This window comes from Cygnus olor, chromosome 18, assembly GCF_009769625.2.
Source record: "Cygnus olor isolate bCygOlo1 chromosome 18, bCygOlo1.pri.v2, whole genome shotgun sequence".
Classification (NCBI taxonomy): Eukaryota; Metazoa; Chordata; class Aves; order Anseriformes; family Anatidae; genus Cygnus; species Cygnus olor.
The window spans coordinates 1,276,390-1,300,859 of NC_049186.1; the positions used below are offsets into that span (position 1 = coordinate 1,276,390).

The following is a 24,470-nucleotide window of genomic DNA, read 5'->3' on the forward strand; positions in this document are numbered from 1 at the left end:
TCTTAGTATCAACTCATGTTTTGCTGCATATATTATTTTCCATCCATTCTATCACAAAAGGATAATACATAAATGCTTTGATTATTTTTAGAAGTGTTTCTTAAGTTGTCTGTGATACTGAAGGCAGTGATGCTGACGAATAATGGTCATTGGTGTCATGTCAACACAAGCTAAAGCAATTATTTTTCAGCCATCTAATACCACAAAAGCAGATGTAGGAAGAAACCGCCAATTAAAGATGAAGGCAGGGTCAGGTATATAGTCTGTGATTAAACTGATACTTAATGAACAGTTTTTCGTATGCTTTTCTGTTGAGCTGTTCCCTTAAATTACTAAATCTCTGTAGCTGTTTAAAACACTTTGGTTATGTGTTTTGGTCCATTCCTGCTTTATTCTTGAACTTCTAGACTGAGTTGGTTGCCTGGACCCTAGGAATTACCTCATCTCTTGAAATCCTAAATACCTCAGACAAGCACTGGTGTGTTAACAGTCAGATATAATAGCATTTTGTCTGCTGCTCTTCATATGGTTGGTGTTTACAGTGGAGTGTCTCTTCCCCAGAACAGGGTTCTTTGTTCAGGCATCTTCTCCTCATTTGCTCCCATGCCTCAGACTCCATTTAACCCATATAACATCAGCACAACCCTAAATCGTTTCAGGGAAGGAGACTGAATTTGTGCAGTTCTAAAGAAGAAATGTTGCTCCCAGTCACGTGAATCAGCTTTGGGGCAGCAGGACTGGGTGTGCAAGGTGTCCATGTGTGAAGCAGTCGCCTCGTCAGAGCCTGAGGCTGACTTGTGGCAGGAGTTGTATAGCAATTTATTTAACATAAGGTATCAAAACAACCTCATAAAATCTTGTGCAAAAAGGACAAAACTGAAGTTATCAAGTGGCAGGGAGTTGGTTATAACATCTAAAACGTGGAGGACTTGGGCAAGGAGACAGCATAAGTTTTCCCTGAGATCTTGGTGGACTTTGTACCCAGCCCCATAGAGAGGAAGAAAATGGAAATAGTTAAGTGCACATTTTTAGAAGACATTGTGGTTTTGAAACCACACTTGCTCTGTTACTTTATGATTTAGTGCTTGCATCTGGGTTACGATAAGATGACCCACCTTCTCCATGATGCCCTAGTGGGATGATTAGTTCAGCTCCAGACATCTGTGCTCAGACGTGTCCATTTCCAGTACCCTTGAAAATTGGTACAGATCCAGAAGCAGAAAGCCACTGTGAAGCAGCAGCTTGTACTGAAGATGTGCCTGTGTCACCAAGAACAGACCAGAGCTCTTGCTTTGTGATAGCTGAGAGGGGAGTTGCTCTGTGCAGAAGGTAGGGGAGCCCGCTGGCTGCACTGTTGTGGTGCGTGCACAGCCAGGATGAGCATCCACGTGCACTGTAGTCACTATTAGGGGTCAAGAAGTCGGCCTTCACCATAACTGCATATGTATATATATATATATATATGTATATATAGGGGGAAAAAAAAGTATGGTTGAGATACCAAATGGAAATATATCAATCTTAACAAGATGCCTCTGCAAAAGTGACACTGGATTTTGCACCCAAGACTTGGCAAGGACGTGGTGAACATGCAAGGACAGTCACTGATGTGCAAGGGGTGCCGATTCCAGATGTGACTGAGTTTTTAGCCAGATTTCTTCTCTCCTGAGGCACCCACAGCTCCTCTGGAGAGATGCATCGCCATCTGGTCCTTCGTGTCTCATAGAACAGCTCTGAGTGCTGACCCATCCCTGCTAACAGCCTGTGACCATGGCCACCACTCCCATCCCAACCCATGCCCAAAGCACCTCAGCCTTTCCTTCTCTGCAGCTGCTTGTCCTCCTCCTCAGTCCTGGCTGGAACCTCTCCAGAAGCAGCCTGTGAGAGGCAACCGAAACCTCCAGCACAAAAGTTTTTGTGTTTTCACGAGGGAGCTCCCTCAGTGCTCTTTTGTGCCATCAGTCCATAAAAGCACCATGCTGGGGCAGACAGCCCAACTCCCTGCCTGTCAGAAGGCAGGCCCAGATGCTGAGGGAAAGGATGTATGAATAGGGTAAGCACGCAGTGATGTGTCTCTCTGTGAATCAAAGCTCAGGTTCATTCCGGATTCGCTCAACCTCCACAAAACCCTGATACAATGAATTCTCAATTTAGTTATGCATCGTATAAGAATGTACTGCTCTGTTCATGCCTATGTTATTATCCTTCATTCATCACCTCCGCCTTGATCTCTCTCTCCAAGTTGGCAAGTCCATGTCAATTTTGTGGCTTGTTGAATGGAAGCTATATCTTTCCAGGGACAGAGAAATAACTGGGTATTGCATCCAAGATGAAGACCTGCCATGGATTTATGGAGTGGCATAATAATGTTTCCAGTTTATTTGCTGTTCCTTTGCTGACGTTTGATTGCTGTCGCACTGCTAAGCATTGAATTGTTATTTGCAGAGAATAACCATAAGGACTCTGAGATCTCTGAGTGGTAATAGCTAATTCTGAACCCATCATTGTTTACACATATATATAGCTAGGGTTGATTTTCTGCGTGCATTACTGCATCTATCAACACTGAATTTCGTCTGCCATATCATAGCCAGTTGTTTAGAATGATGGCGTACTTTTGCACTTCTTTGCCATCAGGTTTGGTTTTTACTACCTGGAATTAGTTTGTCTTATGACTAATTTTGTCAGCTCACTAATCATTCACTCTTTCAGGTGGTTTTTGAATATGGTGAGCAGTTCAAACCCTGTGAGTAGCTTCCCAGCCTGTTTCCTATGCCTTAATTGGTTGCTTGTCTCTGAGACCTTCTCCCTCAGCTGCAATAGCATTGTTAAGTGAAAGATAAATATTCTATTTGGATTAAGGTCCAAACATGGAGAGACACTGGCCCCATGGAGGCAATTCTTCCACCTTCCTGGGTGATTCCTGAAGCTGGTGTGGTGACCTTCTGGAGATACCTCTGCCTTTCCAGCAACCGCAATGGGAGTTTATTTATGGTGACACACTCAGATTTGGGCATCCCCCTGTTAGCTACCTAAAATGGGTTGGAAATCTTAGGTTTCTCGTTTTCTCTAATTCACACCACTTGTGTGTTGATTCACTGCTTATTAAGGCTCCTACCAGTTTGCCTAGTGCCTACCGAGCAGTAATGGACCACTTCCACATCTGAGTTTCTTTAGGGTGGCTACCATCTGGTCCTAGTAAATTGTTATTATTAGTTTATTAATATGTCCTAAAAACTCTTCATCTGCTGCTTCAATTTAAGAGTCTTTCTGGTGATTAAGGGACTGGAGCATCTTTCATATGAGGAAAGTCTGAGAGAGCTGGGATTATTTAGCCTCAAAAAGAAGTGGCTCAGAGGGGTTTATCAGTTGGTTTAAATACCTTGTGCCAGGGGGAGTACAGAAGATGGAGCCAGGCTGTTCATAGTGGTGCCCAATGAAAGAGCAAGAGGCAATGGGCACAAATTGAAAGAGAGGAAATTTTCCTTAAATATAATAATTTATATTTATTTTTACTGTTAGGGTGGTTGAAAAGTTGCCCAGAGAGGTTGTGGAGGCTCAGTCCTTGGAGTTATTCAAAGACCTATCTGTACACAGTTCTGGGCAACCAGCTCTGTCTGACCCTGCTCGGAGCAGGAGGGTTGGATGGGTGCCCTCCAGCCTCAGCATGTGAGTGATTCTGCCCCTGTAAAACAGGCTGTAAAACAGGAGGAGACCCTCCCCGGGGTCTGCAGTGAATATTCCTCCTAATATGAGCTGTTTTGTGGTGGCCTTGCCTTTCTTGGGCACTCCCTATACACCTTGATCATCTTTTAGTTTTATAGGCTCTGTGGTAAGTTTCTTGCGCCTGGAGAAGGTTTTATTATAGGTTTTTATGGTTTTCAGAAGATTGCTTTTTAAAATCATTTTCAGCCTTACCATGACTGGATTTTGTGCTGTTTTCTGTTTTTCTCATTTGGACATGATTTCCTTTTTCTGAAGAATGTCATTTTACTCTTAATAGTCTCCATTACTCTGCTATTTAACCATGAGAGCTCCTTTCTGATCCTTGTTATAGGTGATATATATTTATTCTAAGTCTCTAATATGGTTCCTTAATGTAATTTCCTTGCCACCTGCAAGCAGTTTATCTTTTTGGCATCTGCTTTTAATTTAAGTTTAGGAAGTTCCTTGTCCTGTCTTTGGATGGGATAAATCACCTTCCACAGTGCCTGTTAGCAGAGCCAGCTTGGATTACACACCTAACTTTAAAATTATGGTGGTTTTAGACCAAGAACCCCTGCTGTGGGTGATCTGCCCTGTTCCTAATGTAAGAAAAGCTGTTTTCTTGCCTGGAATTTTAGAAAATGATATAGGACTGTAGCTGGAAAAGTGAGGCAAGTCTGCATTCATTTTATGACCTCTGCATAATACTGCTTAATTTTCTGACAGATATGTGTAACTAGTTGCATGAATAATTAAATATTTTATGTTAAAGTTCTTTACAAAACCACCAACTTGACTTTTTCCCACTAACTTGCACTTACTGGTATTGATGGTCCTTACTGTTACTCTGTTAAAAATGAACAAACGTCTGGGGAAATAACATTACTTTATCAGCTGTATGTAACTGTAATGAACAGGAGATTGTCAGCCCCGAGAACACAAACAACCCATGAATGGCTTGCTTAATTGCTGGTTATTTATATTGACTATTGTGAATTTAAAAGTGGTGTGCCAGGATATTTGGGGCTGTGAATTACACACAGGTGTAATTCTTGGGGCAAGTATCAACTTGCAGTGCTTAGGCCTGGTGGGTGCCATTCATTTGTGTGACGGATTTGGTGCCCGATTAATGTGAGTGTCAGCAGGGGGGACTGATGAAGCCGTGTCCCCTTTGTCCCTGCCAGAACATCCACCTGGTGGCCAAGTGGCTGAGTTCTCTGGAGAAGAAGCTGGAGCAGCACAGTGAGGGCAGCCACCAAGATTTCCGTGTCTTCATTAGCGCGGAGCCAGCACCCTCCCCGGACAGCCACATCATTCCCCAGGGCATCCTGGAGAACTCAATCAAAATCACCAATGAGCCCCCGACCGGGATGCACGCGAACCTGCACAAAGCCCTCGACAACTTCACCCAGGTAGGAGGGCAGCGGGGATGTCCCATCGGTGGTGGGTCAGCTTGGAGCTGCTGGAGCTATGACGCGTGGGGACTTCGCCAGTCCCAGGCTGCGAGTGCGCGAGTCCCTTCACGTCGAGTAGTCTCCAGGTCCATCAAGCCCTTCTCTGTTCTCCAGATCTCTTTCCCAGCACTCATTTTCCAAGGGAGGACTTAGGTAATCCTGAATGGTCACATTCTCGCAGATGTTCACAGCCAGATTTCTGTCCAATTCACTCGTTTTATCATCAATGTATGATTCTTAAAAAGGGTGTTTTTTTTTTTACAGAAGCAAACTTCTGAATGCAGCATTTGAGAGAGACTTTTGTTATGATTTGACTTGACTTCTGTATTTGTGTCACTCCATTTTGGGCTGCTGAGTGATGTATTACATCTATCGTTTATCACCCAGCGACATGGAGAGGAGAGCAGCTTAAACCTTGCATTTTGCCCTGCTGGTTAACTGGGGTTAGAGATTCGGCACCGCTGATGCGATGCATCCCAGGTCACTCTTCTGAGCAGTTCAGGGGGACTTTGCCTTGTGTGTCTCAAGGCCCGTTCAGCTCAAAACCTCGCTGACATCACAAGTATTGTGATTTAGTGCTGCAGTCTCTCTGCAGGGAGGGCTTGCTTTTCCAGATGAGGATGAAGTAGGCTGTCTTGAGTATTGGTGTCCCACAAGGAGAGTAGCCGATGGTAGGTTGTTGCTTTTATCACATGCAGCCCACGGTTATCACATACCCACGTTCCCATTGCAGTAGCCACCATCCCTGCTCTTTGCTGCTGGACTGCAGCAGTCTCCTGTGCAGGGGACACAGAAATGAAGCTTGTGAAAGTGATGGGTGAATATTCTTCTCTTGGTGACTGCAGGGGCAGGGATCAATGTATATAACGATGGCACAGGAACGCTCCCAGGAGTAGCCAGGCACGTGCAGCGTGGTACGTCCCCAGGAGCAGCCCAGGCTGCCAGGCGGTGCTGGAGCTGTCATGCATCACTGCTGCACTTCTGCCCACCCCATTTTCTGCATGAGCCAAAGGGCTAAGGGCTAACTGCTCACTTTTATGGTGATACCTTTACTAAAGACACAGACCATTGCACTCAGCTGCCCTGACTGCCCATTACCCTCATTCGCACATCACCACTGCGTTGGCACGCTGAGTTCTCACAGCAAGACCCTGTCTGTTAAACCCACAGCTGCCAGAAGGGCCTGAAGGCATTCTCACCCCTCACACTGCCTCTTTGTGGCACTAGCACTGCACTTACTGCAACCTCTCCATTCCGCAGATGGCTGCTCCAGAAGCACGCAGGGCGCATCTTGCAGAATGATTCTTTCTCTCCATGTTATTTGGGACCAGGCTGAAGCAGCCACAGCCTGTGCTGTACCCCAGGCACTGGTCCATGGGGCAGGGAAATGGGGACAACCTTTTTTTGCACATGGGTACAGGGGGATCTCGAGTTCGGGAGCTGCCCTCTCTGAGGAGGTGAGGCTGGAAGCCACAGCACAAGGATTGATGCCCACAGTCAGAGAAGATTATTCCATTTTTATCTACTGTAATTCATCATCCTGAACTTCACAAAACATCCTGAAGAGTAAGGGAGGGGAGAACCTTCACCCAAAGTAACGTTTTCATCCTGCCTCTGCTCGTTTCAATCAGATAGTAATTAGCATTTTCTAAATTGCTGGAGTATTATAAAATGTCTTTTATCACAAATCCTGGAGTGAGTAGGTGGGGCCCCTTTACACCTCATTTCTCTGCTTTGTACAGAATAGATGTTCAAATTTAACTTTTAGCTGAAAGCCGCAAAGAAGGCCCATTATTGTGTGTGGGGAATATTGTTCTGCTTTGTAGCTGAAATAAAAATGCACAACGAAATAGAGACCAAATGAGCCTGAGATGGGTTCATATTCGGTTTTCATTCAAGCAAGCTCTCCTTGAAGTCCAGAGGTGTTTTCCGTAATGGGAGAGGCACTCAGCGCATATTTGAACCCGTTCTTCATTGGGTTGGTAATAATTACGGGAGCTTCAAGGGGAAAATAGTGCTTGGGCTGTTCTTGGTCCTTTTATGCAGTTAGCCAACGTCCTGCGTGTTTTGCAGCAACTGTTTCCCCCTGTTCAGCAGAGACCCTGAACAAGGGTCTCTAACAGCTGGTTAAAGGTCTAATGTCACGGATTTTTTTAGGTGAAGGTAATGAAGAGAAGTCACACAGGTGTCCTTTGTGGTCCTTGTCATGTAAATGAGTGGAGCTACAGGGGCTGTCCCTGGCAGGAAGGATGGAGGGGCTGGTGCAGCTGCTCCCTCCTTGCTCAGCCCCAGGCTCAGCCATGCAGGTCAGGGCCACCGCATCCTGGACACGCTGGTCCTGGGGAGGGCTTGCAGTAACATGGTGGAGGTGTAGGCAAGTCCTTCCTAATACATTCATCGCCCAGTTCTGGGGAGATCTGTGCTGCTGGCTGTGGGATGTCCCGTCACCCTCCTGCTGTGGGGCAGGGGATCTGCTTCTCCTGCCAGTGCCAGGAGCTGTGCAAGCCTCCACCAGGCTTCAGCCACAGAAAGGGCTTGTAGATCTATCTGTGAGAGCAGAGCTTCAGCCTCACGCTGTGCGTGCGCCTCCAGATCTTCATTCCTTTGCTCTGCTGTCCAAGGCAGTGATGCTCATGCACTAGGGAGAGGCACAGCTGCCCAGGCTCCCCATCAGTGCCTGCTGGGACCATCACTCGCCACTATCCAGCGCCCTTCAGAGCTCTGGTTCCCTTTGTGCATTTTCATTGATGAAATGACTCAGGCTTCCTCCCCTCCACCTCTGCCATCACGATTGTGCCCGCTCCTTTGTGTGCGTGTAGGTATTCAGACTTCAAGCGTAGCCTGGAAGTTGGGCAAGGAAGCACCAGATGCTGTGCTGACTTTAAAGGGCTGCATTTGTGGGTTTTGTGGGTGGTGGTGGTTTATTTTCTTTTCCCAAGTATTTGATCCTCCCTGCTTGGATCTTTGGTGGTTCCTCCCATCCCTGCCTTGGTGCGCTGCGTGAGGTCGTGCTGTCAGCAAATCCACTGCCGCAGCGTACAGCCGGGCTAGCTTGGTGCAGAGCGTCGAGTGCAGCCCTCCAGGGAGAGTTCCCTGCTGCCTCAGCCTTGCGGCTCAGAGGAATGCTGCCCCGAGGAAACCTTTTGTACCCAAGGGGCAGGAAGGAGCTTGGTTCTTCCAGGTGCAGTCCTCCTCAGCAGGAGCCTTCCCTTGGGCTGCTGCTCCCATCTGTGGTGCCTCTCTCCATCTCCCTGCGTGGAATGTGGGGCACGTGCTGGTGCTGAGTGAGGGCACCTTTCCTTCCCCTCCTGCCTGTCTGGTGTCTTCCTCATACAAAGGTGGAAAGGAAAACATGAATTTGGAAATGATGCATTGGAATTTGCCAATAAATTTGCAATGCAAACCCACTGTCTCAGAGAGCTAGGGAATGTGTAGTTAAGCAGAAATGAACTGATGGGGCAAATCAATTCACCCTTGTCCGAAGTCTGATACTTGGGAGGTGGCATAGATTGACACAGCCCTGCCTCCCTGCCTGTATTGCAGGACACCCTGGAGATGTGCACCCGGGAGAATGAGTTCAAGAGCATCCTGTTTGCCCTCTGCTATTTCCATGCCGTGGTGGCAGAGAGGCGCAAATTTGGCCCCCAAGGCTGGAACCGTTCCTACCCCTTCAACACTGGAGACCTCACTATCTCTGTTAACGTGCTGTACAATTATCTGGAGGCCAGCTCAAAGGTGGGTGAATCAGCAGGGGCTCTTTGGTGGCTTTTACGGCCAGTGATGGGCTGGCTTGTGCTGAAACTACTGGGAATTTTCCATGAATGCCTTTTCCCTCATATCTTTGTTTTTATAACATCCCAGTCTGCTATATCTTTGCCTGTGAGGTGGGAAACAATGCTGCTCGCATCTGCAGCAGCTTATAAATCATATCAAATAGTGCCTGTAGTCTTCAGTCACTGGAAATACATAGTGGTCTTTGGTTTAACAGAATTTAGAATAAATTTGCATTTCAGTGGGAAACTGCATGAAGTCCATGCTGTGATCCAGTTTTCCCTGGGCAGGATTTAACTACTGCCTAATGTTTGTTTACTTAGAAAACTGAAATAGTGCAATGGGAGCACTCACTGTGCAGATCGGTACTTAGAGCTGCAGCCTGTAGCTCAGCGATGCTGCTGGTGGAGCTCAGGCTGCCTGAACTCTGTCATGCCCTCCTGCTTTATTCTTCAGGTCCCATATGATGATTTACGCTACCTCTTTGGTGAGATTATGTACGGAGGTCACATTACAGATGACTGGGACAGGCGACTTTGCAAAACCTATTTGGAAGAATTTATTAAGCCAGAAATGCTGGAGGGAGAGCTCTTCCTTGCTCCAGGATTCCCCCTCCCGGGGAGCATGGACTATAATGGCTATCATCAGGTAAGCTGTTTGTTTTCTGTCGTTATTTATACACATAAGTGTAACGTTTTCTATAACTGCCCTATAATCTGTCTTAGGAGGCAGTGAATAGGACTGCAGTGTTTCAGCACACCTCCTGTTATTTCCCATTATGTGCTGTTTCTGTAGATGTTTCAGCATTCCCTTGGATGAACCAAGTCTAATGGTAATTTGCTACTTCATCATGTGCCCATTCTGTTCATGCATGAATAGAACAACTGTATTGGTTCTTGAGACTTGAGCAGGGCTCCTGGAAAATTACATCCACATACTGTTTGCTAAAATGGCCCTTTCAAACTCCTTTATCATCGGTTTTGATGAGAAACACTGATGGGTCTTGTTGATCTACTTACTGATCTCATCTGTTCTTTGTACACAAATGCAGCAGCAGGGACAGGCATATTAGGCTGGTTTTGTTCATGAAACTTAACTATGGGAAGCTAAATTCCCACAAGGGATTTTGGAGTATTGATGCTGAAACACACAGCAGATAATTGCTAGAGAAGGTCCAGGCCTGAGATAGGTAGCCAAGCCAAACTTTAGCAATTACCAAATCCTCATAGTAGGAGTAAAAGCAGTTCTTTTTTTCTGTAAGCAGTTGTACCCTCCTTTGTCCCATCGGTGCTCTGGTGTTCAAACCGTGCACAGTGTTGTATCAGCCTGGGCTTACTTTCTTGGGTGGGTGATAAATTTCAGCACCCAGAGCTCTGAAGGCAAAGCGTCCCAGGTTGTATATCTAACCTAAGCCTGCATTTCTCTGTACAGTACATAGATGACACCTTGCCACCGGAGTCTCCTTATCTGTATGGCCTCCATCCCAATGCTGAGATCGGCTTCCTTACCCAGACCTCAGAGAAGCTCTTCCGCATCGTGTTAGAGATGCAGCCCCGTGACAGCAGCATGGGCGAAGGAGGAGTGGTGACCAGGGAAGAAACGGTGAGAGCGGTAGAGAAAGGGGCTGTTGAATTTTGATAGCTGTTCTCACTCCTAAGCAGCCCTGTCTAGCTCAGGCTGAACTCAGAGCTGCTTACTATAACGTGTTCTGCTTTTACCAGAGACAAACCAAGTGTCTAAAACCGCCAGCCTTATATTATGCAGAACATAACCATGGTGGGATGTAATTGGAGTATTGTCAGTAATAGGACAGTGGCTTTTAATTACCCCCTGAACTGCAGTGCCTTCATTATCATCCCATGACGACGTTGCAAATAAACCTCTGTGGCCTCCCCTGTCTCTGAGCCACCAGTCCCTGTGCACCAGGCTGTGACTGGCATACCGATGGGCTCCCGTGCTCACTGTCTGATGGGTGCAATGTACCACCCAGTGCTCAGCCCACCACTTACTGCTGCCACCAGGTCCCACCCAGCTCCCGAGCTCCCAGGGGCCTTGTAATTCCTTATTTCTAGCTGAACTCATTTACTGTGCCCATGTATCAGACTGATCTCAGCTCTTCCTCTTGAAAGTCACAGCACATTAAAATCTGGCCCAAGCATTCATAACAGGATCTGAAACCAGCCAACACTTGCTCAGTTTTTGATTTCTGCAGACTTAAGACTTCTGTATCAAGCTCTGCAAATTAATGAATGGCTAATAGGAAGCTTTTGTGAAGTTTGTGTTTTCACGTGTTTCCTTTGGCTTGGTATGCTGCTGGGGAACTTACAGACCTTGCCTAAGGGCTACTCAGAAGTGGTGGGCATGTTCAGTTTTCAGACCATGCAGGAGTTTGAGGTAAGGGGAATAATCCAGAGGTAGCGAGGTCAAAGGAGATGCTCAAAGATGGCAAATGTGAATACCTTTCCTCCTATCCCAACCCTTTTTGCTATTTAATTACAATTTGAGTCCTTGGCCAGAGAAGCAGAATTATCAGTGGGTGATCCAGCGAGTGGGGGATATCACAGGGCATGGCTGTGCTGCAGTCCCCTTGAGACAGTAAAGTTGCCCTCAGGGGCTTCACGATCACAGAAGAAAAGTTGCCTGGAAGCAAGGTGGGTCTTGCCCCACCGCACTGCCTCGTGCCCGGGGATCCTCCCACAGCTAATGTTCTCCTGGAGGTGATCTCTCTCATTTCCTGAGGTATAGCTGGCACTGGCCATACCCCTTTCACTCAGTCCTTCCAAGAGGGTGAGGAAGGAGTTGTGTCTTAGCTTATCCTTTTGAGGATTTTCAGCCCCTTGTTTGGCTGAGACAGTTTTAGAGATCTTGCAGTGAAACGGCTGGAAAGCTGTCTTTTTTTCCCAAAGCTCTGAGAAGTCCAGTTACTCCCACAAGTTTCTGAGGCCACGTTACAGAAAACGAGCCATTATTGCTGTGAAAAAGTGAGAGCCAAAGAGAATCGCAGGGAAATTTCAAATTGCAGAGTATTTCTATACTGCACCTCAGGTGCAGCTCAAGAGCTTTTCCAGCTGAGCTTTAGCTTCAGCAACCTTGCTCGTTGCAATAACAACCTACGCATTGCCAATTCTTCATAATGTCTGACATGTGTGGAGAGTTTGGAGAGCAGCAATGGGAGGAAATGGGAGTACAGAGTCCAAAATATGAATGCCAGAGGGCATGGCAATGAAATTACCCAGGGGCTGCCTCTGCCACTGGCTGGCAGCTGTCATTGTCACCCACACGCCAGCTTTTGCACGTGAAAACCGTTGGAACTGTAACTGTGTGTAGCACGCTCCTGAAAAGTCCTTGAGTAAACAGTGTGAGAGACTTCCATACTGAGTTGTCCAGTGGTCCACATGAACCTTTGTATCTGAGTAATGTAAAAGTAAAAATGTAAAATATTGTACATAAACAATGGTCCCATGAAGATTAGGGGCTTCATGTCTTACTGTTAACCAGAAAGGACTTTCCTGTTGTATTTAGTGTTTAGGTACTAGAGGCATCTTGTTGCATTGTTTTCCCTGTTTACTATTTAGAGATATAAGACACCGTTTCCAACCCAAAATAACTTTGTTTTATTACACCTTTCTTCCATAGTCTATTAGTTCAGAGTGCCAAATTCAGCTTAAAATTCAATTTAATAAAATCACCTCTCTATCAATATACCACAGAAAAACAGCTTATGAGCTCAGGGTGTCCCGCAGCTCAGCTGAGACTATAGCCCCCTCAGTCTGCCTGCACTGAGTCTGACGTTAGAAGAAGTGCAGACCTGAGACTCGAGAAGGAAGGAGAACGTTACATGTCACACTGACATTTTTAAGCCATCATTTTGAAAACTTCTCATCTGACATTAACTTTGTAAGCATTTGAATTTTAATAGGATGGGGCAAGCTCTTTGAAAGGTGCAATGCCCAGGGCAGCTGACACTGATTGTTTTTGGAGACAGCAACTGGCAGATGGAGTTTTCATCCCATGTTCAGGCAGCTGTCAGTTGAGAAAGCCCCACGGGCCATTCACTAACATCCCTCTCTCTTCTCCCTCTGGCACACAGGTGAAAGCTCTTCTGGATGAGATGCTAGAGAAGCTGATAGATGAGTTTAACATTGCAGAACTGATGACAAAAGTGGAGGAGAGGACACCATATGTTGTGGTTGCCTTCCAGGAATGTGAACGCATGAACATCCTCACCAGTGAAATAAAGCGCTCTCTCAAGGAACTGGACCTGGGGCTGAAGGTAGGAGCTCTATATACCTGCAACCACAACATCATAAAATCTTGATGATGAAAAGGTGCTCAGGGAATAAAAGGGGTCACAGTCTGTATTCAGCACTACTAGCTACAAAACCAACTTGACTCCATGGGGAAAGATTCACAGATGCATTTCAAACAGCACATTGTCCCCAAGCCATGAGCACAGGCTTTGGATGGGGTTAAAGATACATGTAATAATGATGGTTTCAGGCACTTCAGTCTACCCGATACTGTAGCACAGCAACAATAGTTCTCTCAGAAATTGAGAAGCAGCCTATTTAAAACTTAGCCAAAATATCATACCTTTTCACAAAACATCCAGTTAATAGGGGGGAGTTTGTAGCAAGGTCTCATTAAAGGCTGAAATCAAAGGAAAGATTGGTCATGTGTAAGGATGCAAGAATATCCAGAGCTGTGAGACAAAAAGGCAAAAATAATAAAAATAAAAATCAAGAGCTTTGGAAAGGCTAAAACTCCCCTTGCTGGGTACGAGTCAATTGCAAATAGAGGAGATTCAGGAGCTGGCCTCCCCTGTGGAGATACTGTCTATGATTGCTCCATGCACAGTTACTTCTCCACCCTGATAAGAAACCAGACTCTGATCCAGAAAAATGATGTCTGTGTCCTTCTGGGCAGTGGCTTTGGCCATTGCTTACAGAGAACAGTGAAGGGCTCTGGGGCTGGCAGGTCATGCCAGGTTGTATGCAAGCTTCTGTGTTCAACAGGATGCACAAGAGGGTTGTGCTTTGAGGTTGTATCTGATGGTAGGGGAAGTCATCTTCTGAATTCTCTCCCAGGCAGATGTTGGCACAAAATATAAAAGGCTGTTGACTTCATATTCAATAATAAACGGGCATAGATCAGGCTGCACTGCCAGTGCGTGAGGACCTGCCTGGCCAGCCCTACCAGCTTGAAGCAACTTTCCTTCTTCACTTTGTCATCCCAAAAGACTCTTCACGGTGACTGCGTTTGCTGCACATCCCTTAGAAAGGAAGGGACGTGCCTGGAGGTCATGGTACAAAGCTGGTGGCTTCAGTGCTACCCTGATGCCTTCTCCTTGTCATTGCCACAAACTTACTCTCTGGGCAGTTTCATGGTGTGAGGCAGCAATTAAGGACATCAGTCCCTGGGCACTCCCTGTTCCATTGTTTTCCAAATGACAGGTTGTCCTCCCATTCTGCCAAAATTCAGCTCACAAAAGTGCTCTGCATAGCATGGGAGTCACCATGCTTGAAGGACCTGCAACTACTTTGTCCTGACACCATAGACAGGGCTGGCAGGTGAGCAAGGAGGACCTGTCCTGAGACTGAATGACAGTCCCAACAGTCTCCTGAGGGCACCTTTGAAGAGAGATCTTCAAATGGTACATCTGCAGTGTGCACACAGAGGTGCTAGGGGTTGGCTCTGGGATTTTAGGTAGCTGCAGCTCAGGGAGAGGATTAGGCTGCTCCTAAATCCCAGCCCCATTGTGCTGTGCACTGAGAACCCAGCAGCTCAGACCAGTGCTAGCGCAGGCACTTCTGCACTGCGTTCACTGCTGACGCTTCTTGTCTTGATTGAAGAGACAGACATATCATATCCGCTTTGTGATGGCCCAGTATGTTCAGTCCATTTTGAAACAGGCTAATATTTGTGTAGTCTGTTGTTACAAACAGACTTCCTTTATTTTCTAGCGTGAGGCGGTGAAAATTCTGTTTCCTGAGACAGGTGGAAAGAAGTGATTTAATGTTTCAGTGTTTGAGCCCCAAACAAGCTATAATTGTAACTTGAACAAAGTGTAGTGATTAGATTTAACATGGAGAAGAGTAAGCTATTTAATGTTGGTAGGGAGAATGAGTGGAAGCAGGGGCCTAAATAAACCACAGGCAATATGTACCATGGAAATCAGGCAATAATAGAAGGGGAAAATTTCTTCGCAAAGCCCTGCCACAAGTCATGGCAAGGAATTGAGATAGCATCATCAGAAAAGGCACCTCTAATGACTACAACAGCCTCAGTGCCTACAGTGGGATTCAGAGACCAAAAGGCCAGGACTTCAGGACTACTCAGAGTAGATACACACATTCGTGTCAACATTTCTTAATCTCGTGTGTGCTGAAGAGACTGAAGGGTCTTAGATACAGCCAGCAGGTGATCCTTCTGTGCCAGTACACAGAGGTTGCTGTGGGTCCCTGCAGACTGAGTCAAGTGCCGTGCAGGGCCCATGCTGCTGCCCAGCGTCACCCAAGGTGCCCTTCCCGTGCCTTGGGTGTCTCATAATGGCCAGGGTCACTGCTGCTGGCTCCTCCTGTAGGCAGCGGTGCTGTCCCGGCTCGGCAGCTAGCTTTCATGCTCAGTTTGGAAGAGAAATCATTCTTTAATTGTTCCTTCTGAGAGCAGCTCCTACGAGAGCCATTAATGCACGTTAATCTTCTGGATTGGGAATCTTGACTGACAGCACTCAGAGGAGGAGAGTTTACATAACAGGAGCCGTGGATCTCAGAAGAGAATAAATAAAACACAGAGGAAGCAAGTCCTATTGTTTTTAACTGACTAACTGCTAAAAGAAGGCAATTTGGAAATGTCATAGCTAATTTGAATTTTTGAATAATTCATTGTGTTTATGTAATGGAAAGCGATTGTTTGGTCCAAAAATAGGAGACATCCCATTAAGAGGGAGAGAAATTGCAATAGACTGGTAGCCATCAAAAATAACTGACATGTTGCATTTCAAAGCCCTTTGTTCTGGATGACTTCAGTGAGACCAGTGGCTGGGCTGAAACACTTGCATGCTAATGTTGTACCCAGTATCATTTCTGTGAGCAGATTTTGCAACTTCAGTGAAGGATAAGCCTCCAAAATAAGGATAATAAATATTGTAAAAAGATACAGTAAGACCAAATTTCATAAGGCTAACTGGGGGGAGTGTTTCACTGTATCAAGTGAAAATAACCTTAACTGAGAAAACAATAGTCTGCTCATCTTGAGGGATTGTCCGCAGACTGATTAGGACTTCCTTCTGTGTCTTTAGCGAAAATTACACCCAGTGTTTGAGGGGGGAAAAAAAAGGTAGCTTGAATCATTCTGGATGCACTTCAGTATTCAGCATCTGAAATGCAAATGTATGCATAATTGTGTTTGGGCAACTATATGAGAGAGGGGCTATAGATGCTTTGAACCCTCGCAGGAGATTCCAGCAAGTATGCTCGAATGCACAGGCTTTAAAAATTGCTTTTCTCAAGCCTCCCTGAGAATTACGTTTGGTAATTCATTTGTTTCCTGAAAGTAAAACTAGACAGGATATATGATCACGAGGATTATGTTTTTAAATCAATCTATCTGACTGCACACATTTTACAATATTTTTACCAGCTTCAAAACCTTTCCAGGAGTGAATAATGCTTCTGACTGTCCGTGCCAGAAGGTCCCATGGTTCTCAGTGTCCTCCTGTGACCAGTGCGGTACTTTGCCCATCAGATGACAATTTCTGTGTGGTCCTGCCATGGTTTTAACCTGACACCAGCCTACTGAATAGGGAACTATGTTCTCCTGAGATGTGTGATGATGACCCATGTGATACGAATGAGGAAAGAACCAAAATGTGACTTCAGCGTTTGTGTGCCAACAGAAGTTGTTAAATAACAAAACCATGATAACTGTTCCCTGCTGAGGTCAAATCATTTTGACAATCTACCAGCTCCTCTGATTGGATATGGCCGTGCTTTTCTGTTGTGTAACCTTTAATTGCAGGTCACTAAATTTTCTTCAAATGTATTATAAAGTGAAAAAACTCAGGTACCTGAGGGGAAATGCACGGAGCATGCACTGCCTTTATATTTCTGTGCGGCTGCATAGCAAATACCAAAATGAGAGATCGTTCTCAAGGGTGTTTAACCTTTGTGCTTGAAATTACTCAGGGCTTTGAAGACCTTTTACCAGGTAACCTGCCATTTTGAGATTCCCTACAAATATAAAATCATTGAATAGAAATGGTGAGGTGAGTTACTGGCAGACACTTACCTGCTCCCTGCTCACACAAAGCTGTTGAGTGGCTTTATGAAACCAGGGAGGCTGGTGTGCATTTTGAAAGGCAGTTAGAGCTGTTCCGCTCGGTTTAGGACTAGCAAACTGTCGTGCTTCCACCAAGCCGTTCATTTAACCTCATTTGTCACATCTGGCTTCGAAAGCATTAAAAAAAAGACTATCTTAAAACCTCTGTACATATGATTTTCTCTGTCCACTAGAAATCTGTTCTCCATGGGGAAACCCTGCAGGTTGAGTTGCTTGCTTTTAACAAGTCATCTTTAGAGCAGAGGTTTAATAATCCTTTGTGTCAGTCCAGCCTGTTGAGAGGTGCACAATTCCCAGTGAGGGGATTTCTGCACGGGAAGCCACAGATCTGTGGGGGGCAACTCTGAAGGGAGGTCCTGGGTCCGTGGTGGCTTCCAGGCCTGGAGGCGGTGCAGAAGCACTCTCAGCTCCGATTTGAGTTGGTGGGTGCTGGGGCCCACTGACGTACTGCCCTTGCTTTTGATAGTGCCCAAACTGAAGCGCTTATTGCCCGTTGCAAAAAAAAAAATAATTTTATAGTTGAAATTTAGAAATTTATATCGGGGAATACAAAAGATAAGTATTCCAAGTCTAGTTTAAAAAGCCAAAATGGATATTCCTGGTGCCTGAATTCAGCTGACGTCCTTCCTCCCATTGACAAGGCACAGTGCCTGTGCAGATGTTAGCTCAGTCCTTTGTTTAAGCTGTCATCCAGCACCTCTGTGTGTTATGTTTGCAGTGTGATTAGCTCAGGGGATGACAAGTTCAGTCACAAGCTTGGGTGTCTCTGGTCTCTTCATGCTATACGTACTTTAAGAAAAAATGCTTGCTAACCTGGGAGTGCCAGCATGCCCTGAGTCTTGATCACCCAGCACCAAGCCTGCTTCCATTTGTGACTGCCAGGTACATGGGCCATCAATAAGGACGCTTGTTACTGCACTGCTGTGGTCTGGCTGGGTCTTAGCTGTGATCTTGACTGCTGAAGCCTGTCAGTGCAATCTGCAGATCAGAGCTCGGCGGGGAAGCAGCACAGTCAGTGTAGGAATAAGCTGCAAAGATTTTCTAACTGCTGGACTCTGACAAACTTTGCTAAACACATGTCAGGGGTTGCTTTAAAAGGATTTCAACTTTTGCTGAAGCTTCACAGATTTCCCTGCCCCTGCAAAGGGCACCTCTGCTGACCTCATGGCTGGAGGCACTGAAGTCCTGTGAAAGAACAGTTGGAATTTGTTAATGTGAATAGACTGACCCAATTCCCTCGCCCTCCTTCTCAGCAATGGCACAACTGAGTTCAGTTAATCATTCCAAAAACACTCAGCCTGAGGGAAAGAGAAATTGTAAGTCAGATAAATTTTGGCAAAATGATAAGGGGACAAAAGTAGGTATTTATAATGGACACCAGCGATCAACATTGTCTCCAAACTGCTGCGGTGTGTTGTGCCCTGCCATCTCAGCACGGGGCATGCAAAGTTTTAAATTGTGCAGGGCACTGAGAGCCAGTAGCAGCTGAGCCTGCAGTTGCAAGTTCTGTTTTTGCAGTCTGGTTGGTTTGAGTGTCACAGAATCACAGATTAGTTGCTCTGGAGATTAAGTCCAATCCCCCCTGGCCCCACTCAAGGTAGGCTCAGCTGGAGCAGGTTGCCCAGGACCATGCCCAGTTGGGTTACCAGTACCTCCAAGGATGGAGACTCCACAACCTCTCTGGGCAATCTGTGCCCGTGTTTGAGCACCCTCACAGTAAAAAAAGTTTGTACTTGTGTTTCAGTGGAATTTCCTGTGCTGAGGACCGTCCTCCTTGGCCTGTCACCACCAATGTATGCCCCCCTCGGCAGTTTGTGAGCCCTCTCTGTGTGCCCCTCCGTGCAAACTGATGCACAGGCTGCTGCATCTCTTATCAGCCTCTGTCAGCTGCACTTCCAGCATCAGTGCCGTTCAGGCATCTCTTGCTTAGACATAAGGTAATTTCAGCTGGATACAGCAGGAATTTTCTTAATTTTCAACTAGCAGACACTGGGGGCCTGCTGCAGAGAACAAGAAGTTCAAGGGGGATGCTGTTATGCAGAACCCCCTTTTTTGACCATGAATTGATGTTCCAACTCTTCTCCTGTTTGGGCCAAACTGATGCAGGCTTCTAAAAGCTTTAATAATTAACTGCTGGGTAGAGGAAAAGCCAAGCCTCTCTATCCCACTTGGCTGAATCATATCTTAATTTGTTGTGTGTTTCCCTGCTGTGAAAGAAACTGTGATTACATTTGCAGGTAACATGTGAAATCAAAAAGAAAGACTTGCACTGCAGAGTATTAAAGGAGGAGGGGAGTGAGGGGAAGTGGAGGAGAGGAAGCAGAAAGGACTTGGTGTAACAAACATTTGGACAATTTGGAGTAGGTTATCAGAGACCCCAGTGCCCTGCCCTGGTAGCATTGGTGGGAACAGCTTTGTGCCTCTGAAAATCTGCCCTATAAAGCTCTTCAGTCAATGATAGAAAACAGAAGCAACACTGGAGCAGCTGAAGGACAGTCATGCTCACGGTCACTCCTACATAGCTTTTCCTCCAAGTAATAGTTTTACAGTAGGAGTGATAAGACTGTAGGAGTATTAGGCTGCAGTCGGTGGTATTCATGAAAACCCAAAACTCATGAAGAAATTCACAGTACGTGAACACTGGTGACAGTGTAGGGTGCCATGCTCTTCTACGCTTCCTTGCTCAGCCTCTGCTGTCAAGCAGCTTTGTTCAGGTTAAACAGTTGCTGCTGCTAACTGTGCCCTCTCTTACTCAGGGAGAGTTGACCATGACAAGTGACATGGAGAACTTACAGAATGCCCTCTTCTTGGACGTGGTGCCTGAGTCCTGGATAAAGAAGGCCTATCCTTCCACAGCCAGCCTGGGCATGTGGTTTGCTGACCTGCTCACTCGCATCAAGGAGCTGGAGACCTGGACGGGAGACTTTTCCTTACCCTCTGCTGTGTGGCTTGCTGGGTTCTTCAATCCCCAGTCTTTCCTGACAGCCATCATGCAGTCCACAGCCCGAAAGAATGAGTGGCCTTTGGACAAGATGACCTTGCAGTGTGATGTGACGAAGAAGAACCGGGAAGATTTTGCCAGTCCTCCTCGGGAAGGGGCTTATGTCCACGGATTGTTCATGGAGGGTGCGCGCTGGGATGCACAGGTGAGCTCCCAAGGCTGTTGTGTTACGAGAGGAATCACAGACTTTATGCCCTTATTACTTGGTACTGTGCTTCGGGAAACTTCCCAGCCCAGACAGTCACACATCTAAAGCAGACGTTTGAGCTGCCTCTATAGGGGTGGGAAAGAACCGGGTCTCTCTGCAGCCTTGGGTAGGTATCCAGGATTGTCAGATGGATCACCCCTTAGGAGTGGCCTGTTTTGTGGCTATGAAGGGATTTCAAATTGGCCAACTTGGACTGACATGTTTGGTTCCTGCAAGGTGAATCTCAACCTCAATGACATTGACAGAGTACATAAACAGCTGTTGGTACTCACGGTGTTAGGAAAGACACAAAATGTGGGGTCCTCTCAGGATTGTAAAGCCCCTGCACCTTTGCATGGTTGTGAATCACAGAATCGTTAAGGTTGGAAAAGACCTCCAAGATCATCTGGTCCAACCGTCCCCTTATTACCAATGTCACCCACTAAACCATGTCCCCAGGCACCACGTCCAACCTTTCCTTGAATACCCCCAGGGAGGGTGATGCCACCACCTCCCTGGGCAACCTGTTCCAATGCCTGACTGCTCTTTCTGAGAAGAAATGTCTTCTAATCTCCAACCTAAACCTCCCCTGGCACAACTTGAGGCCTTTCCCTCTAGTCCTATCACTAGTTACCTGCGAGAAGAGGCCGACCCCCAGCTCCCCACACCTTCCTTTCAGGTACTTGTAGAGAGCAATAAGGTCTCCCCTGAGCCTTCTCTTCTCCAGACAAAACAACCCCAGTTCCCTACTGCTGCCTTCGAAAGTTACATGACAGACTTTTACAGTGTCACTACTCTGTCCCCTGCTTAGCAGCAGTGAGGAGAAAGGAGAGGACGCTGACTGTAAGGTCCTGATCCTACCTCTTCATATCCCCAGAGCTAAATGGGTGGTATGTGCCAACACCAGACCACTGTCCCTCCGCAGCTGAGTGGTGCATGCTGTCATCTGGATAGACAGGGCTTGTGACCAAAAGTGAATGACATCCTTCAGTCATCCCCTTAGGATGGCAAATAAAGCTTGCATGGAGGTCTAACCTGTATGGCCAAGGCAGACTTATGCTGATGGCCCAATGTGGTGTGGGGGAGGCAAGTCCTGGACAAACAGACAGCAAGGGTGGGTGGCCCTTGCTCTTCTTCCCCTTTCTGGATGTGGCCCAATGCCCTTCAGCCGTAGCAGCCAGCCTCGGGGCAGCCAGGGTGAGAGCCACACTTACCAACCAGGCACATGAAGGGAAGCCTGCTCACTTGCTATTTCCTGCCCGTGTAGCTGTCAGCACTCCTCTTACAGAGCACCTCGTGCTGCAGCATCCCAGAGGAGCACACTTGTCCCTGTCATTCCTTCTGACAGTTGTCAGCTGTTAGGAGTTCAGTCTGCAGAGCGAGAGCCATTAGTCTGACAAATCCCCACTGGGCTTGGTCCTGTGAGCTGCCTGGTCTGTTGGTACCACGAATCCCAATTTGTGCTGCACGTGAGAATTAAATGACAGTGATTCATGCAGCTCTTCCTCTGGGCAGCCAGTGCAATGCTCCTGCTGCCACTGATCTGCAAGGGAGTGAAGGGTGATCAAAGTGAGTCACCCAGAACTTACTTACCTGTGTCAAGTTTGTCCTCTCAAAGGAGGAGGCTTTTCTTTCAGAGGTAGCTCTTCAGAGCCTTGACCTTGAAGAGCCTCCTTTATCTGTCGTGGGGCTTGGTGGTAAGATGCTGACTAGAGGGACCATGCCTGTTATATACTATATCCCATCCTGACCCTGCAATTCAAATCTAATACTCCATTTATTTTTCATCTCTTTCTCTGCAGTAGTTTTCCATGAAGGAGAGAAAGTTAGGCAAAGCGTAGAACTCACTGCCTGATGCAACCTGCACATTTTATTGCAACCCTTGGGAAAGGCAAAGCTCCAGGCCATTTCTTCTCTGGGATCCAACGTGTATGCTGGGTCTGGGGAGCCACAGCCAGTGAGAAACATTGGCAAGGACCTTGTCAAAAGGTTGCTGTAAAGGTCTCACATGGTTATAAGGTCAAATCTCCTCCCATGTTGGATTTGTCTTTGCTGACAGCAGAAGTCACTGCAGCAGAACAAGGACAAGCCCCATCCATTTACCAAGCCCCTACAGTTCCCCGCCTGTTCCTTTCCTAAGCCTTTGGTGTGGCTGCGTACAAAAAAAAAAACAAAACACCCTTGCAGCACTTAGAGGTCACAAACCCCTGCTACAGGGAACCCTGGATTTCACTTGCCCTCAAGAATGAACATTTTAAGCTAATACAAATCAGCTGGGCACAGCAGAATAGAGAGGGTTTTTAAAAAGTACTGGTCTTGCGTGTCAAATGTTCCAGTAAAAACAAATTCCAGTGATTGCTGTTATGTTTTCTGTTACCATCATTGCCGCCATTACTAGCAAATGGCTGAGTTCTGCCTAGTTTTGCCCTTTCCCAGGTGGTAATGGAAGTAAAGAGTGAGAGGTTTTGGTGGTGTGAAGACAGAAATCTTTTGGGGTACATGTGGCTTCTCTCCTCTGCTCCCTCCAATATCTTGTATGGGTGACTGCATTCAGCAGTGCAGTTTCTTTTCAGAGACAACCTAGACTTTGGTAAATGTGTTTTTCTGGTTACATTTTCCTTTTGATTGAAAGATACTGAGCAATTACATTTATAGAACCATTCATAATCTCTGGGTATCGTGCTTCAATTTATTTCAGAAAGAAAAAGAATATTTTCATATGTTGCTGCTCACACCAAAATATCATTTCTACCCGGTGGAACTATTCGTTTTACCTGTAATCCAGTGAGCACCAGTATACATTAATGGATGAAGAATTATTAAAACAGCTGCACAGTTATTTTGGGTTGTATACTTCTTCCAGTTAAACCTCTGATAAGAATGGCAGGTCATGTTTAGAAGAACTCCTCTGGGGAATACCTCCACTTTTAAAGTAATATTTCACATTTAGGTTTTGCCTCCAAAAGGGAGAGAATTCCTCCTGTGTTCTCCTACTCACATTTTTCTATTTATTTAAACATTTATGTTTGCCCTTGGGTGTCTTAAATTTATAAAACATTCATTACAAAACTGCAGGCTGCTATTAAATGAAATGAAACCAAGCAGGTTATTTTGGGTCCAAATGATCTGTTGCTGTAGCACTGTTAAAGTCAGTGGAGCTCAGCAAGACACGGTTTGACTGGTAACACTATGAGACATTTTGTCTCAAGACTGGGAGACTGCTGACTGATTCCTGGCTCTCTTGCTCCCAGGGCTGGAGTGTTTGATGCCAGGCGTGTGCCCTGCTACTCACCAAGGGCACTGGAGCACGGTAGGACAAGGGGAGAGGTGGGTTTTGTGCCACACAGAGCTTTGCAGTGTGTAGACAACACACTGCCTTGTCCTTGGAAGGCGTGCGTGGAGTGCTGAGCGGTGGCTAAATACTGTCTATATCTTTCATGGCACACCAGCTAGAGCTTCGATGTGCTTTATAAAGCTAATCACCAAAGCAAATCACCAAGCAAAGCACCAGTCTTCAACCAGTGGAGAGGCTTAGAAGGGACAGATCTGTGTGGCGAGGAACAGTAAGAGCACGTGTTTATTTGGTGGTTCAGGTAGCTCAGTATCTTTGGGAACAGTTGCATATCACTCACTTTTTTATCTCAGGTGCTTCCCAGAAGCTAGTATAGATGAAAACAGCATCAGTGTGCAGCCCAGCCCTGGTACAGCCCAGTGTTGTGATCCCTGACCACCTCAGCTTGCCACGTAGCCTTCTGCTGAGGCTACAGTACATCAAATCTCATGCATCAGAGACTGAAATTTCTTCTGGGGGTGGGGGGGGTGAGATGGAATGTCACATGAAGCCTTTGCCTGCAGATGTCAACTGTCAGTAATGCCGTGCATTTGTGAGCTATGAGAGCCAGAGTGGGATGTGGCTGAAGCTGGGGTCTCCAGTGATAAACATACAAGGCAGCCACGGAGGGGACACCTGCAAATTGTGCTGTAAGCAGCCAGTCTCTCATTTACAGTTGTT

The 24,470-nt window shown here is 46.4% G+C and overlaps 1 protein-coding gene across 1 annotated transcript in view; it reads left to right on the forward strand.

Moving 5' to 3' along the window:
• DNAH9 (dynein axonemal heavy chain 9) overlaps positions 1-24,470 on the forward strand; it is a 196,489-nt gene that overhangs the window by 168,616 nt on the left and 3,403 nt on the right. The window contains 6 exon segments of the mRNA XM_040530948.1: positions 4,890-5,117; positions 8,703-8,894; positions 9,387-9,578; positions 10,362-10,532; positions 13,021-13,203; positions 20,027-20,416. Coding sequence (XP_040386882.1) covers positions 4,890-5,117; positions 8,703-8,894; positions 9,387-9,578; positions 10,362-10,532; positions 13,021-13,203; positions 20,027-20,416 — 1,356 coding nt within the window.